This window comes from Pristiophorus japonicus, chromosome 8 (genome assembly GCF_044704955.1).
Source record: "Pristiophorus japonicus isolate sPriJap1 chromosome 8, sPriJap1.hap1, whole genome shotgun sequence".
Lineage (NCBI taxonomy): Eukaryota > Metazoa > Chordata > Chondrichthyes > Pristiophoridae > Pristiophorus > Pristiophorus japonicus.
This window is the reverse complement of record NC_091984.1, coordinates 56,675,465-56,691,841: the sequence shown is the minus strand read 5'-3', so window position 1 is coordinate 56,691,841 and position 16,377 is coordinate 56,675,465. Positions and strand designations below refer to the sequence as shown.

The following is a 16,377-nucleotide window of genomic DNA, read 5'->3' as shown; positions in this document are numbered from 1 at the left end:
TGCCTTTGCTCCCCTCAGTGCTACTTCCAAGTGGTATTGAATGTCAATCTCAGCATCCTTGTAATCCACAATAAATAATTTAATGCACTGTAGTGACCTAGATTAGAATTTTAAAAATTCCATAACAGGATCTGGTACTTGTTTTTTTGGGGCAGGGTCTGACATTTCTTTATTCTGTCCTTGGCCCACTGGCCCACATATCTAATGTTGCTGAAAGTGCAGTCAGGCTGCCTGGCTGTGCTTCAGTCCCTGGCAATCAGGTGTGATTCAGCTAGATAGTAGTCTCTGAACATTAAAATGTGTAGCGCAATCTCGCGATTATCTTTTATGACTTTAAAACCTGTGGTTCTCTGGATAGAGAAGCTGATAAATTGAGAGAATTTGCACTGAACCTGTAGTGAATTTTGACAAAACTGTTATATTGTTGCTAAATTACACAAATATTTGTATAGATTCAAAACTATAGCAATCTTTATGAAATTTCTATTATTGTGGATTAATAGCAAGGACGTTAATAAGACCCGCAAAGCACTAAAACAGTATACAATCATAGATTAATACTTTGAACTAAATAGGAATTAAATGTGCAAATTATTTGTGCTTGACACTTTGGATGGTCAGATGTTGTATTCATTGCTTGTAAATCAATAATTGTAGGAAAATTGACAGTATTAGTTTTATTAATACTCATAAGTCTCGCTAATAAATCAGATACAATAATGAAGTAGATAAAGAATACAGCACAAAGCAGGATATCAGCAGCAGCTAGTGCATTTATAATCTGATTATAAAGAAAACAATGTCAGTAGAGATGCACGTTCACTACTTTTGCAGCTATTGAGTTTAAAGTAATATCCATGAAATCATTGACAGATTTCAAGGAATTAGCAGATATTTGGGTGATAATTGATTATTAAAACAAAGTTTTTATTTCACAATCTAGTTTTTAAACTCATCCATTCATCCTGTGTATAGTGATGTCTGCCATTACCCTTCCTGTAGTTAATTATGGAACCTCTCCTCCCATATAGGTTAATTGGTGAAGTGAGTTAAGTTCTCAATTCCATAATTAAGTGATGAGTTCAAGTAACAGAAGTAATTCTCAAAGGAGATGGGTTTTCTGTCAATTGCAAACTCACCTCAGTTGGGAGGGTTATTCCAGTTAAATGCTAAGAAAACAGGAATGAGAAACAAATCAGCTTGCTAAATCATCCATTGCAGATGACATGAAACTTGGAAGTGCAGCAAACAGTGAGGAAGATAATAAAGACTTTAAGACAGACAGGCTGGTGGATTTTGCAGAGACATGGCAGATGAAATTCAACACACGAAAGGGTGAGGTGATATGGTAGGAAGAATCAGGAGACACAATACATATTAAATGGTGCAATTTTAAAGGGGGTGCAAAAACAGACACTTGGGGGTACTTGTGCACAAATCTTTGAAGGTGGCAGGACAGGTAAACAAATAAAATAGGATGCTGGGCTTTACAACTTGAGGCATAGAGTACAAAAGCCAGGAAGTTTATGTTAAATCTATATAAAACACCAATTCAGCCCAGTTGGAGTATTGTGTCCCATTCTGGCCACCATACTTTAGGAAGGATGTGAAGGCTTTGGAGAGGGTGCAAAAGAAATTTACTAGAATGGTTCCAGGGATGAGGGTTTGCAGTTATTTGGACAGACTAGAGAAGCTGGGGTTGTTCTCCTTGGAGCAAAGAAGATTTCATAGAGGTGTTTAAAATCATGAAGGATTTAGGCAAGAGTAAATAAAGAGGAACTGTTTTCAATGGCTGACGGGTCAATAAGAGGGCATAGATTTAAAGTGATTGGCAAAAGAGCCAGAGGCAACATGAGAAAAAACTTTGGAATGCACTGCCTGATAAGAGTGGTGGATACAGATTCAATAGTAGCCTTCAAAAGGGAATTGGATAAACACTTGGAGAAAAAAAATTGCAGGGATATGGGACTAATTGGATTGCTCTTCGAAAGAGCTGGCCCGAATGTCCTCCATATGATTCTATCCAAGCCCTTTTTAGATCCCAGTGGACAAGTTAAACCAACCTTTTACTGAATCAGAATTGATCCAATCCCTTACAAATGTTTTGTGAGTTCGAGAGACATTTTATCTCAGAGTGGAAGGAAATAGTGATGAAAATAATAATTTTGCATGTTAAAAGTAAATTCAATCTCCACAAAACAAAGGAGGTAGACTTCCAACCAGCACCTGGGTGATTAAATATTCCTATTACAGGTACCGACAAAAGGTATTTTCTCAAACCTCATATAAGTAAAGTCAACATTTTGAAGATGTGCAATGGTGTATGAATGCTTACTATGGCAAAATTTCCACCCCCCCCACCAAAAGCTACCAACACAGTTTCTAATAAATTCATTAGGTACAACCCTATTAGTCATTTTTGTCTTGGGTTAGTGAATGTCAAACTACTTTCCTCTGTCAGATTAAAAAAAAAAGATAAAGCTGAAAATGAGGAAAGGAAAATCTGAATTGAAGTCACCCTTACGGTTACTTTTCTCCAGTAATTAATTTCATGGTTTTGCTTTCAAACATTTGAAGTTTCTATGGAAACAGTGGAGTGCTAGGACTATCTAAAAAAAGCTACAAAATATGGCAATCATTTTGAATAAGGTTCTTCAAACATTACTTTTTTTTTACATAAAGGAATTATTAAATAATCCCATCAGCAACTGGTGCAAGAAGTTAGTTTTTGCACAATAGTACAAACATCGAGGCAGAGACGGCTCATCCCACAGACACTAATATGGATCATTGAACGGGTAATGGGGATGCTGTGCATCTCTGGATACAGATTTGTTGTCAACCTGCATTAACAAGGAGGAAAAAGGGTTAGTGAGAAAAACATGACCAATTATCTTGCACATAATCTGCCTAATTATGAAATAAGTGTTTAATATTTTCTGCTGCATTTTAGTGATCAGCACAACTCCAAAAAAAATTGACCCCAATACCCTAATATTAAGATCCTTTATCAAATACAGGTGCAGTGTCCCGACTCCGGAAACCTCGGGACTGAGGCCATTACAGATTTCGCGGTTTCCCAGACTTTGGAACATCTTTGACGTCACGAATCCGGAAACACCAGAGCCCAGGTTCGGGTATTTCCGAATTTCGGAACGTCAGAAGGATGGAGGGGGCTGTACCCGCTGAGGAACTGTTTGGGCCGTCCGGGGCCAGCTGAGGTGGTCATCGGGCGGGTCCCCACCGAGGAGGTCGTCATCAGGCTGGTCCTGTCAAGGATGTTGTTGGGCGGGCCGGCAGGGCCCTTCGAGGAGGTGTTTGCATCGGGCGGGACCCCACCGAGGTGGTGTCGGGCCAGTGGGCACCGCCAAGAATGTAATTGTCGGGCCAGCGGGGCCTCGCCAAGGATGTCATTGTCGGGCCAGCCGGCCGGCAAGGAGGCCCCGAGGAGAGGCCCGAGGTCAGGCAGCGGCAAGGAGAGGCCAGACAGGGTCATCCGGTCTGGATTCCGGAACATTTTACAGATTCCGGACAACCCTGCCACGAATTGTCCCGGAGTCCGAAACATTCCGGATTTTGGACGCTGCACCTGTAGTACCTGAATTGACTAAAAGCAGACCTTCATTTGCAAGTACAGGTACAGAATTCTGGATTGGTCTGAAAACCAGACATTTTTTTTTCTACAAAAACACATTTCAGATTGAGCAGTCTGGAATCTTGAATCATTGTCCGAAAACCGGACATTTTTTACAAAAGCGCATTTCAGATTGAGTAGTCTGGCGAGCGATTGGTCCGAGCCTTGCCAAATAACCCTCAACCCCGACCTACGTGTGACCCGATCCACCATCATCATAGGCAGTCCCTCGAATAGAGGATGACTTGCTTCCACATCAAGAAGTTCACAGGTGTTTCAATGAAGGACCAAAAATTCCAGGTCCCGAACTAAATCTTGAAGGGTGGAAGATGCCTGTGCGTGGATTATTTTTAAACGTATGGTGGCCGTTGCACACCAGCCACCACACGGGCTTGACAGAGCTAGATCTTGGTCAAGTAGCAAGGATTAACCAAGACGACTGGAGACCAGCTCTGCTGCACGGACCAAGTGCGCACATATCGCAGTGTGCGACCTGACCCATACGCTGTTTTAATGTCAGACCCGAAATCCGAAAACCAGCACGGCCTTGGTCCCTTGGTTGCCAGATTCGGGATGTTTTACCTGTATAATAGCAGGCAATTTCCAAACTGCCTCCGAAGATACACAATGGGAAGCACTACCAATGTTAGGACAAAAAAAAAGAGATACTGCTGCTACTGACTGTTCACAGCAGTTTTTCCAAGTCTAAATTCAAACATGAAAAAGTGAATTAAAAAAATTGCACTTCCTGTGTACATAGTTCCCTATTGAGAACTTACAGTAAAAATAAAGCCATAATATCACACACACTCAGGAAAGGCCAGTAGCTCTAGCAATACATTAGACTCAACAGTCAATGATTGCAATCTTAGCCTCAACACTGAAATTCAACTGCCCATATCTATGCAGTTTACAGGAGCTCTCACTTACCAGCCATATCGTCATAGGATCAGCCTAACTTAATTCAGTGACACTGCGATATGTGCACTTTGGAGTGGGCAGAAATCTTGTTTTGGGTGGGGAGGGCAGAGAAAGGAAGGCCATGAATACTTACTACAACTTTTGGAACAATGAACCGCAAGTTTCTGTTGAGAGCTCCAATTGTTTTCATTTCATCTTCAGTCAGAGTGAAATCAAATACCTAAGAGGAGAGTGTGACAATTACAGCATTCTTAAGACTTTCCAGTATTATTTGTTCGGCAGCTTTACTTGTGGATAAAATGACTCCTACAGTAATAAACTAATGTTGCACGCAATAGCACTTCCACATTTTATGTAGGGTGGGTGGAAGAGGAACAGGAAGTAGTATAGACATAATTCCCCCCCCAACCAGGCTGCTCTCATCTACCTAGTCTAAAAGTGGCATTGGCAGAGAAGCAAGAAAGAAGTTGCCTGGTCAACTTCCTTAGAGAAGATATGTAGCTCAGGCAGATCTTGATGCTGTAGTTTCAAATGCCAGGGCTTTTCTTTTTGTCTGGAGCATCCAGAGTAAATTTGCTGAAGGAAAATAAAACTGTCTCTTTTACAAAGGTTCTGATGATATCCAGCCCAGAGCATTAACATAGGTGAGGAAATTGCAAATACGGGTCATCATTTACCAAAGCACTCGAGGTTTAGGAATTGTGCCTTTGGATTGGAAAATTACAAATGTCACTCCATTATTTAAGGGAGGCGGTAGAGAGAGAGAGAAACCACAATAACAGACCCATCAGTTTAACACCAGCTGTGGGAAAGTTACTGGAATCCATTAGAGACAGAGAGACTGACCACTTGGACAATTATCAGCTGATCAGAGAGTCGGCATCTATTTGCAAGGGTAGGTCATGTCTGACTAATCCATTTCATTTTGTGAGATCACGAGCATGGTGGATAGGAGTGCCTATGGATGTTGACTATGGACTGGAGAAGGCATTTGATAAGGTTCCACCAGAGATTATTCACAAAAATGAAAGAGGATGGAATTGGAGACAACCATGTGACATGGATTGATAATTGGTTGGGAGGTAGGAGACAGTCGGAATAAAGAGAACATTCTGATTGGCGGGATATGACAGGTGGTGCTTCCAGGGATCTGTACCGGGATTATAGTTTTTTTTCCCCCCCCATATATATTAATGACTTGGATGAAGAATAGAGAGTTGCATATTCAAGTTTGCCGATGACACCAAGTTAAAAAAGTCACACTAAGTTAGATGGAAGCAGGAAATTAAACATATGCAGATTAGGTGAGTGAGCTAAATTATGGGAAATGGAGTTCAATATGAGCACATGAGATCATGCACTTTGGTTCAGAGAAAAATAAGTCAGAATATTTTCTTAATGGTGAGAGACTTGGAACTATGGTAAAGCAAAGGGATTTGGGTGTCCATGTTAGCAAACATTAAATACTTTTTGTGCTGTGCACAAATGATCAAAAAGGCCAACTCATCTATTTTGTTACAAATGCGACATGCATTCACGGTGGTGAGAATACAAGAGAGATAAGGTGATGCTTCAGTTGTATAGTCTTATTTAGACCCCATCTGGAGTACTGCTTTGTGATCTGATGGTCGGGCCATCAGATAGTTGTGGTACTAAACTTTATTGGCTGCCTGGTGCTCACTTTTTGCTGCAGTATTTCAGGTTAGTTGGCAATTGAAGTGAAATGAGAACAGCCGCAGGGGAGAAATCTGCACAGCACAGAATGCAGATTCACAGGGAAAATGTAACTGCAGCTGGCTAGATGCCTTCAGTAATTCATTTTTATTTTCCTGTGAATTTTTCCTTCTAATGTCAGGTGTTGATAAAATGAGCTTGAGGGAGGAATTTGCAGCAGACTCTATCCTTCCTTTGCTGACATTGGTGACTCAATGATATGATGGAGTCTGATTAGTGGGGGGAAACCCACAGGTTTGAAGTCAGAGCACTGGATCATGCTTCAACAGGAAAAGCAATTTTGTGTTTTAAGAATGATTCCATGGAAATCTACCAACACAAATGCAACAGTGGAGGGGGAGGGCAGGGAAGGGGAAGATTCAGGTGAGCGAAAATTTAAAAAAAGTCAAAAGAATGAGAAGACAATAGATCAGGGCAGCACTGGGGGAAATGAAAAACCAGAGTGTGCCAGGAAGGGATAGAATGTATAAACAAAGGCGAATCAGAAAGTGGGGTCAAAGCAGGGGAAAAAAAAAAAAAGGTAAAAAAAATTTAAAAGCTCTTTATCTGAATGCATGTAGCATTCGTAACAAAATAGATGAGTTGACGGCACAAATAGGTATGATCGGATAGCCATTACAGAGACACCGTTGCAAAGTGATCAGGACTGGGAACTAAATATTCAGGGGTATGTGACAATTTGGAAGGAAAAGGAGGTGGGGTAGCACTGTTAATAAAAAGATGAGATCAGTGAGTTAGTGAGAAACGATATTGGCCAAGATGTTGAATCAGTTTCGGTAGAGATAAGGAATAATAAGGGGAAAAAGGTCACTGGTGGGCGTGGTCTATAGGCCCCTAACAGTAGCTACACTGTTGGACAGAGTATAAATCAAGAAATAATGGAGGCTTGTAATAAAGGAATGGCAATAATCATGGGCAATTTTAACCTTCATATTGATTGGACAAAGCAAATTGGCCAGGGTAGCCTTAAGGAAGAGTTCATAGTGTATCCAGGACAGTTTCCTTGAACAGTATGTTGTGGAACTAATCAGGGAGCAGGCTATCTTCGATCTGGTACTGTGTAATGAGACACGATTAATAAATGATCTTGTACAGGATCCTCTAGGAATGAATGACCATAACATGGTTGAATTAAAATTCAGTTGGAGGGTGAGAAAGTTGGTTCTCAAACCAATGTCCTAAGCTTAAATAAAGGAGACTACAAAGGTATGAGGGCAGAGTTGGCTAAAGTGGACTGGGAAAATAGACTAAAGTATGGGACAATTGATGAGCAGTGGCAGACATTTAAGGAGATATTTCATTAATTCTCAACAAAGATATATTCCACTGAGAAAGACTCTATGAAAAGGACAAACCATCTGTGGCCAACTAAGGAAGTTAAGGATGGTATCAGATTGGAAGAAAAGGCAGACAATGTTGGGAAGATTAGTAGTGGGCCAGAATTGTAAGTAGGACACAAAGTCTACAAAGGGATATAGATAGGTTAAGTGAGTGGGCAAAAAATTGGCAAATGGAGTATAATGTGAGGTTATCCACTTCGGTAGGAAGAATAGAAAAGCAGATTATTTAAATGGAGAGAGATTACAGAATGCTGTGGTATAGAAGGATCTGGTGTCCTCGTACATGAAATACAAAAAGTTAGCATGTAGGTACAGCAAGCAATTAGGAAGGCAAATGGAATGTTGGCCTTTATTGCAAGGGGGAGAGAGTATAAACGCAGAGAAGTCCTGCTACAACTGTACAGGGTATTGGTGAGGCCACACTTGGAGTACTGCGTACAGTTTTGGTCTTAGAGGGATTATACTTGCATTCAAGACAGTTCAGAGAAGGTTGACTCCGGAGATTAAACAGTTGTTTTATATGAGGAAAGGTTGAGAAGAATGAGGTGTGATCTTATTTAAACATATAAAAGATTTGGAGGGGGCTTGACAGGGTAGATGCCGAGAGGATGTTTCCCCTTGTGGGGAATCTAGAACTAAGGGGCATCGTTTCAGATTAAGAGGGTCATCCATTTAAGACAGATGAAGAGGAATTTCTTAGAGGGATGTGAATCTTTGGAATTCTCTACCCCAGAGAGCTGTGGAGGCAGAGTCATTGAATAAGTTCAAGGTGGCGATGGACAGATTTTTGAACTACAGGGGAGTTAAGGGTTATGGGGAACAGGCAGGAAAGTGGAGTTGAGGCCATGATTAGATCAGTCATGATCTTATTGAATGGCAGAGCAGACTTGAGGGGCTAAATGGCCTACTCATGCTCCTATTTCTTATGTTCTTGTGTTCACCGTCTACCTCACAGCAGGCAAACTGCAATAATACCAACATATCTGATTGGGGACAATAGTACAAGAAGGGAGAAAACCATAAATAGCTTAAAAGTCAGAATGAGTACAAAACGTAAATATTCTGAAAAAACCTACTTCATCTCAGTATTCATAGGGGAAGACATTAGTAATGTGCCTTCTCGAAACAAAGATATCCCAAGCAAAATCAATGACATTATAAATGAAACTTAGACAAGGCAGGCTAAATAGATTCAAAACAAACAAATCCCCAGGGATATATGGCATTTATCCAAGAGTGCTGAAAGACACCAGGAAGAGAATAGTAATGCACTGACGCTCATTACGAGGGAGTCAATGGACACCGGGGAGATACTAGTAGTTTGCAGACAGGCTAATGTGGTGCCCATATTCAAAAATGGTGTTAAGAGTCACAAGGCTATAAAGCCATTAGTCTTACTTCCATTCCATGTAAAATAATGGAAATAAGTCAGCATGGATTGATAAGGGAAGATCCTGCTTGACCAACCTCTGTTCTTTGAAGAAGTGCCAACCCAAGTGGACTGTGTTAAGCCCCATGGTATGGCAAACCTCGACTTCAAAAGCGTTTTGATAAAGTTCTAAAAATATATTAAATTCAGTTGTGGGGGATTCAGGAAAAACCTGAGAATGGAGAAACTGGCTGAAAGATAATAAAACATCTTCTCTAACAAGTGCTTGCTATACAGAGTGGGGGTACTGAGTGGAGTGCCTCAGGGCTCAGTGCTGGCACTGCTACTCAATCTAATTTCAGAAACTTAATGCAAAATGGTTAAATTTGCAGATGATGCCAAACTAGGAGGGGGCAGTGGATTTGGAAGAGACAGCCCAGCAATTATGGAACAAGTTGTATAGCGCAGGCAAGTGGGAAGAACATTGTCTACATCAAATTTCATCTGCCCAATATAAAGTGCTGCACGTAGGAAGGCAAGACCGACAACATGCATACTCCATGAATGCTGTAGAAATAGTTTATAATGAAACAAACCCTAGAATTCTTTGTAGAACATGTCCAACCAATGGAGAGCAACAAGCAAAGCCAACAAAACTTTGAGTTACATAGCCAAAATAGTGGAATAGAAGTAGAGATCAAATGTTATCATCTAGCTCTGATGGCCAAGAAACAGACAATTAAGCACTGGTGACAGTGCAGAGAAAAGCCATGAGGTTGGTTCACAGTGTCAGTGGTTTGAGTTATGAGGAAAGACTGGATACACGCAAGTGATCAATGTGGAAAAAACCCTGGAATCATTCAAGAAACATTTGGATGCTACAACCTATGGGGATTTTAGGATCTCTCTGCATGGGTGAATCAACATGGTTCCTGAATGGCCTCCCTCATTTGCACTTGACTTTTCACTACGAGATAATGAGGATCGCTGCAGACGTTATGAACGAGAAATGTTATTGCTACATGTAAAATTGATTTAATGAACTTCCATTCTGCTGTTTCATTACTAATCATAGAAACAGAGCCCAATTCTAATAATGGTGAAACATCCAAGTTACCTGTAGATTCTGTGAAATTCGTGCTGGATTGACACTCTTGGGAATGGCCACCACCCCACGCTGTACCTGCCACCTGCAGAGAGAGGCATCCTAATGAAGTTACATGGATAGAAAGGGTAGAAAACCTAGAGTAATTAATTCAAATTAATTGGCCATCTGTAAAAGCAAGCTGGTAAACGTCTGACAAAACGGAGTTTGAAATAAAACGACAAGAGACTACTGCATTTAGAGCATGAAGATTTAGGGAAAAGTCACTTCCTTAAGTTTAAAACCTATATAAAAGGAGACTTAAGTGTCAGCTCCGACAGGTAGTAAGACACTAGGAATCAATATTAGATCAAAGTTAGATACCAAGAATGTATCTATGCCTATTAAAACTAATTTCCAACACTGAAGTCAAGACAAAACTACTTCAAACATAATTTGCAAATTGATTATAGCACCATTTGATAAATAAATAATTGTCAGATTATTACTGCATTAATCTTTCATGATAGTCCAATTTTTGGTTCATTTATTTGATGCCCAATTCGCACAAACATCTATTCCCCATTTGACTAAATCAGTAGGAACGCCAGATAATTAAAAAAAAACTAAGAGCAGGACCCAATGCTCGCAGCCCCTATCCCCTACGAAGGGACGCTCCGATGTTCACCTCGCCCTATCCCCGGCCTAGTGGCCTCCCACACCAGTCGGCCCACTGACTTCTCGGGCCGAGATAGGACCAGAGTTTTATTTTTTTATTTATTGATGGTTGTGCTTTGTTTAGTGGGGAGAGTTTTGATTGCGCAGCAAGGGGGGGGGGGGTTTAAAAACTTGATTCTGGCATAAAGATAGGACTTCTATTTTTTGTGTGTTAATTGATTGATTGATTACTTTTTGTGGTTTGTTTAGTGCAGGTCCTCAGCTTCCTTGTATTTTTTTATTTGTTATTGAATGCTTATTTTTATGCTTTGTTTAGTGCTTTGTAAGTCTTGGTGCTTTAAATGTACTAACCTGTGCCGAATTCTTAACTGCCCGCAATATTTTTCAGAGCTGGCCACATACACTGACCTAAGTCGATTTGGAGTAAGTTTTAGCTGGCCAAAGTGGCATAAATGGCCAAAACTGGCTGGAAACCCCCCCCCACTCAAAAAAAATCATACCTAACCTGACTTACTCTGGAGCAAGTTTATTGGGGAAAATGGCTTTTTAAAAAAAAGTGCGCCAGAAAAACTAACGTACTCTTTAAAAAATAAAATTGGAGCAAGTCATGGCCAAAATTGAGCCCTGCAGTACCAGCTGGGGTTCCCAATATACCTTCCCCCAGGACAGGCACAAGACAGCATGGAACAGATTTGAAATCATCCTAGTCTAAGGGGATACCAAAGACATGGTGAAACCAATCTCCAATACATCATATTAGCAGTTCAGATTTTCAAACTGATGATCCTTCCTCCCTTCTCAACTCAATGCACTCTCAGCTTCCTAGATTACTTCAAGAACTGGCCTGTTCACAAGAATGTTGTAAATGCTTGCCAAAGACACTACTTAAAAAAAAATTCTGCTGAAAACTACATAGTTCTGTATCTGGTTCACATTAGCAGGATTTTGGAATACAGGTATCAAGTTCTATAGAACTAGAAGGAAGGTGAATCTAATGGATTATTTTATTATTGACCAAATTTTAGGACAAAGTGACAAAATGTCAATTTTGACTGACGTGCATGGCAACAATTTTCCTAAAGGTCACCAGGTTTTTGCAAAGATCCTTCTTTTGGTCAGCAATTTTTACAATGGAAAACAACCTTCATCACTATTGAAGTTTAAGACTGAATCAGATTCACATCTTTCAAGAGGAAGAAAAAGAAAGACTTGCATTTATATAGCACCTGTCACGACCACCAGATGTTCCAAAACACTTGACAACCAGCCAATAAAGTACAGGTTGAACCTCCCTTATCCGGGACTCCATTATCTGGCACCACCCCTGGTCCGGAACCATTCCCGGCCCCGGGTGGCACATGCGCAGAAATCCGACATGAACAAATTGAAGTCCTTCCTCGCTGCCGACTTCCACAATCGCTGGCCTGACCCCGCAATCCATCGCTCCACCCTCCCCGCCGCATTCCTAGCCCCAATATCCCTTTGCTCAATAAGTCACTTTAACATGACCTCTCATCCGGCACAGGCCAGGTCCCGATCTGTACTTTTTTTTTTGAACTGTAGCCACTGTGGTAATGTAGGTTCAACTTTTGTTGGTACATGAAATCTGCAGGAGTGTTTCACTACAATGTACAGGTATTTCTAATTTGAACACCAATTAGGATAATTTGACGCTCTCAGGTTCAGCCACGACAAGATGATTTCAATTACCTTTCCAGAACTTGGTTGGGGGGGGGGCGATGGGGGAGGAGGAGTCTGAAGAGATTTTACAGGGCTGAGAGAGAGACGTTCACAGCTCAGCAGATCAGAACAGAAGAGAATCATTGCCAGCTTATGATCGTACCCTGGGGTCAGGTTGAGGATAGCTGGCTAGAGTAGGCTTCAGACTACCTGGTGCTTTCAGAGCTCCAGGCAGCATCCATATATTACCTGGCATATAATCCTACAATTGTTTCACCCATGTGTTTGTGATAAAGAGGTTTGCACTTCAACACAATGGGGCAGGGAAACCAGCTAGAAGGAACAATTGTGAAGAGTCAGTACCTTTCAACCCAATGCACAGGAAATGTTTCTTAAAATTTATTTATTTTTTAATAATTTTTTTTTTTTTTGCTCTCTCCTCTTACGAGTGTGTCCGTTCAGTCCAGCGGCTCCTGTTTTATTCGTATGACGGGAGGCACACGAGACAATCTTCTGATTTCCCGCCTCTCACCTGGAGTTGCCAGGGGGAGGGGAGACTATTGTTGGAGACTTTTTCCAGGGGGATAGCCCCATAATACCGGCGTCTGTACGGAATGAGAATCCGGTCACATTCTCTGTGGTCTCAGTCTGTCCAAAACATCAGGCCATGGAAGTCACTGCCAGAATATATATTGCCATGAACTTTTCTGATCATAACCCCATTAACAGGCATTTTGTTTTGTTTTAAAAAGAAAATGTGCTGTTCATTCTTTTCGGAGTTATCTTGATGAAATTGCTTCAAGCCTTATGATAACTTACAAAATCATTCTAAGAACCCGTACCTGAGCATAACTTGAGCAGGTGATTTCCCATGTTTATCAGCTAGAGTTTTAATGTTAGCATCTTCAAGTAATACTGGTTCATCTGCGGCTTTCCACATCCGATCAAAGGAACCAAGAGGACTGTACGCAGTCACCACCAATCCACGCTTCTGGCAATGTGCAATCAACTCATTCTGGGCAAAATATGGATGGCATTCAACCTAGGAATGATATACAAAGAAATGCCAGAGTCATGCAAAGTTCTCAGGACTTATGCCTTGTTCCTGGATCTTAAAAGGCAATTTGGTTTAAGTACAAGGTAACTTTTAGGAACTATTCAGCACCAGAAATAATTAAATTAACTTACAGAAAATATTTTTCCTTCTTTCACCTACCCACAAATCTTCCAGATTAGTTGGCTTATAGTGCAATTATTTGGTCACAAGCCCAAGGGAACAAAATTAAAGGCTACATGTGCAAGTACAGATAACTGATAAATCATGATTGAGTGTGCTTGTACATTTAGTCCTAACAGTTACTGCATGTCTAAAGTAATTAATTTTGACCATTAATAAAATTCAACTTTATATGTTACAGGTTCGACCTCCAAAATCCGGAGTTCGGGAATCCGGGCTGATCTGTGGCGGGGTAGTCCGGAAACCGGAAAATTTCCGATATTCCAGACTCTCCCTGCCTTGGCAAACAGACTTCGTCCCGGCCCAACTTCACCCGCCTTCACTACCTCGGGCCAGACAAGGAACTCCTCCACGGCGGTGGGGCCCCGCCCGATCAGGTTCTTGGCGGCAGGGCTGGCGACCTAAACAGCTCCTCGGCGAGCACCCCCCCCCCGCCCTTCTGAACTGATGCTCGGGTGTTTCCGGATTAGTGATGTCAGAAGTCCGGAAAAACACGAAAACCGGCTCAGCCCCAGTCCCGAGGTTGCTGGATTCAGGAGGTCGAACCTGTACTAGGCAAATATTGTTATATATTCATGCGTCTGTCAGGATGTGGCCCTCAAGAGTCCAGAAAACAGCTCAATATATCCTTTTTGGAGAAGGAAACAGGTTATGCACAACTGACAATTCCAAAAATGTTCTTACCTGCAACACTGCAGGTTTGATCGTAGCTGTGGCAATGATATCATCTATCTGTCGACTGTTGAAGTTTGAGAGTCCGATGGCTTTCACCAGGCCCTTTTCTACTAGCCCCTCCATAGCTTTCCAAGTTTCCTTATAATCAATATAATCATACTGTACTGTGCCATCAGGATTCTTTGGAAAGGGGATGTCACCTCGTCTGTAAATAGCACAAATTTCTAAATTGAAACTGCAATTACAACACATACTGTAGAACATGCAAGATACACAAGAAACTACTGCTTAGAGATGTTGAGTCTTATTGATAATCATGGTTATCATGTAAACTGATCACAAACCCACATTTATGTGGATACAATAAATGCAAAACCAATTTTGTAATCAGCAATTTGTGTAAGTCAATGATCTGGGCTTTCAACAGACCAACGAGCCCACTGCAATTAGCCAAAGGAAAGCTTCCATTTATCTGCACTTTACTTCCACAACAAAGTGTTACATTCCAACTCATAACGACCCAATCCCACAACAAACTTCAATATAAACTATGCCTTACTGAAAGGCATAAGGCCAGTGAATCAGATACAAATCCAGGTAAGCAAGCTTCAGGTCATCCAGGGATTTGCGACAGGAAGGTTCCACATCTTCAGGATGATGCTTGGTATTCCACAACTTGGAAGTTACAAAAAGTTCTTCACGCCTTACCATCTGCAACAGGAAGTGTATGATTTAAAAATTAAATTCCTTCATCAGCTTGGAAATTCAGTCAACTTTACATAGCTAAATATGATATATACTTATCATATGGATCAAAAAGACCATTGATTTTATTTTCTAAATTTGATCTTCAGCCATCATTCAAAACACATTTTGCTTTTTGATTCATTAGTGCAACATCATTGTGACCAGTAAATGCAGATACCTTACAAAACACACCAATTAAAAAAATTTTTTTTTAAAGAAATTATATTATATATATATATTATAGGTTGAGTGTCCGAAATGCAGAAACCTCAGGACCGAGGCCGTTCCAGATATTTCCGGATTTTGGACCGTCTTTGCCTGGGTCAAGGTAGGTGGCGTCTGGCAGCCGAGGTAATGGGGGGGGGGGGCGGAAGGGGAAGAAGCGCTGAGGGCCGGGATGAGCTCGGGCCGCCAAGGTGCAGGGCGGCTGAGGGCCGAGGCAGGCGAAGTCGTGGCCGCCAAGGGTTGGGGTGGGTGAACTTGCGGCCGCCAAGGGTGGGGGGAAAAAAAAGAGAAAAAAAGTGAAGAGATCCGGATTTCGGAACATTTTCCGGTTTCCAGATGACCCCACCATTGGCCTGGTGTCCAGATTCCAGAACATTCCAAGTTTTGGACCTCCGAATTTCAGATGCTCAACTTGTATATATAAATATATATTTAAAAACATTTTTTAAAAATTCGTTCATGGGATGTGGACGTCGCTGGCAAGGCCAGCATTTATTGCCCATCACTAATTACCCTTAAGATGGTGGTGAGCCGCCTTCAACTGCTGCAGTTCGTGTGGTGAAGGTACTCCCACAGTGCTGTTAGGGAGTTCCAGAATTTTGACCCAGCAACGATGAAGGAATAGCGATATACTTCCGAGTCAGGATGGTGAGAGACTTGGAGAGGAACGTGGAGATGGTGGTGTTCCCATGTGCTATAGATTACAGGTTTGGGAGGTGCTACCAAAGAAGCCTTGGTGAGCTGCTACAGTGCATCTTGTAGGTGGTACACACTGCAGCCACGGTATGTCGGTGATGGAGGGAGTGAATGTTTAAGGTGGTGGATGGGGTGCTAATCAAGCGGGCTGCTTGACCTGCTCTTACTGCCACAGTATTTATGTGGCAGGTCCAGTTATGTTTCTGTCAATGGTGACCCCCAGAATGTTACTCCAGTGTTTAAAAAAAACATTGAACCATTGCAAGTTGGCTTGGACTTAATTGATATTTAAGTTGAATAAACATTTTAACTAATTAAATAAAACAAGGTTAGACTAAGATATGGCAGAGCAGGTTG

The 16,377-nt window shown here is 41.4% G+C and overlaps 1 protein-coding gene across 2 annotated transcripts in view; it reads right to left on the bottom strand.

Annotated features, from left to right (window-relative positions):
• Positions 1 to 662: 662 nt before the first annotated feature.
• akr1a1b (aldo-keto reductase family 1, member A1b (aldehyde reductase)) overlaps positions 663 to 16,377 on the bottom strand; it is a 39,553-nt gene continuing 23,838 nt past the window's right edge. For both annotated transcript variants that reach the window (XM_070886815.1, XM_070886814.1), the window contains exons 4-9: positions 14,912 to 15,063; positions 14,362 to 14,557; positions 13,283 to 13,482; positions 10,116 to 10,188; positions 4,689 to 4,775; positions 663 to 2,843 (exon numbers count right to left, since the gene is read on the bottom strand). In XM_070886815.1, coding sequence (XP_070742916.1) covers positions 2,778 to 2,843; positions 4,689 to 4,775; positions 10,116 to 10,188; positions 13,283 to 13,482; positions 14,362 to 14,557; positions 14,912 to 15,063 — 774 coding nt within the window. In that variant the 3' untranslated portion in view covers positions 663 to 2,777. The remainder of the gene's footprint in view (positions 2,844 to 4,688; positions 4,776 to 10,115; positions 10,189 to 13,282; positions 13,483 to 14,361; positions 14,558 to 14,911; positions 15,064 to 16,377) is intronic.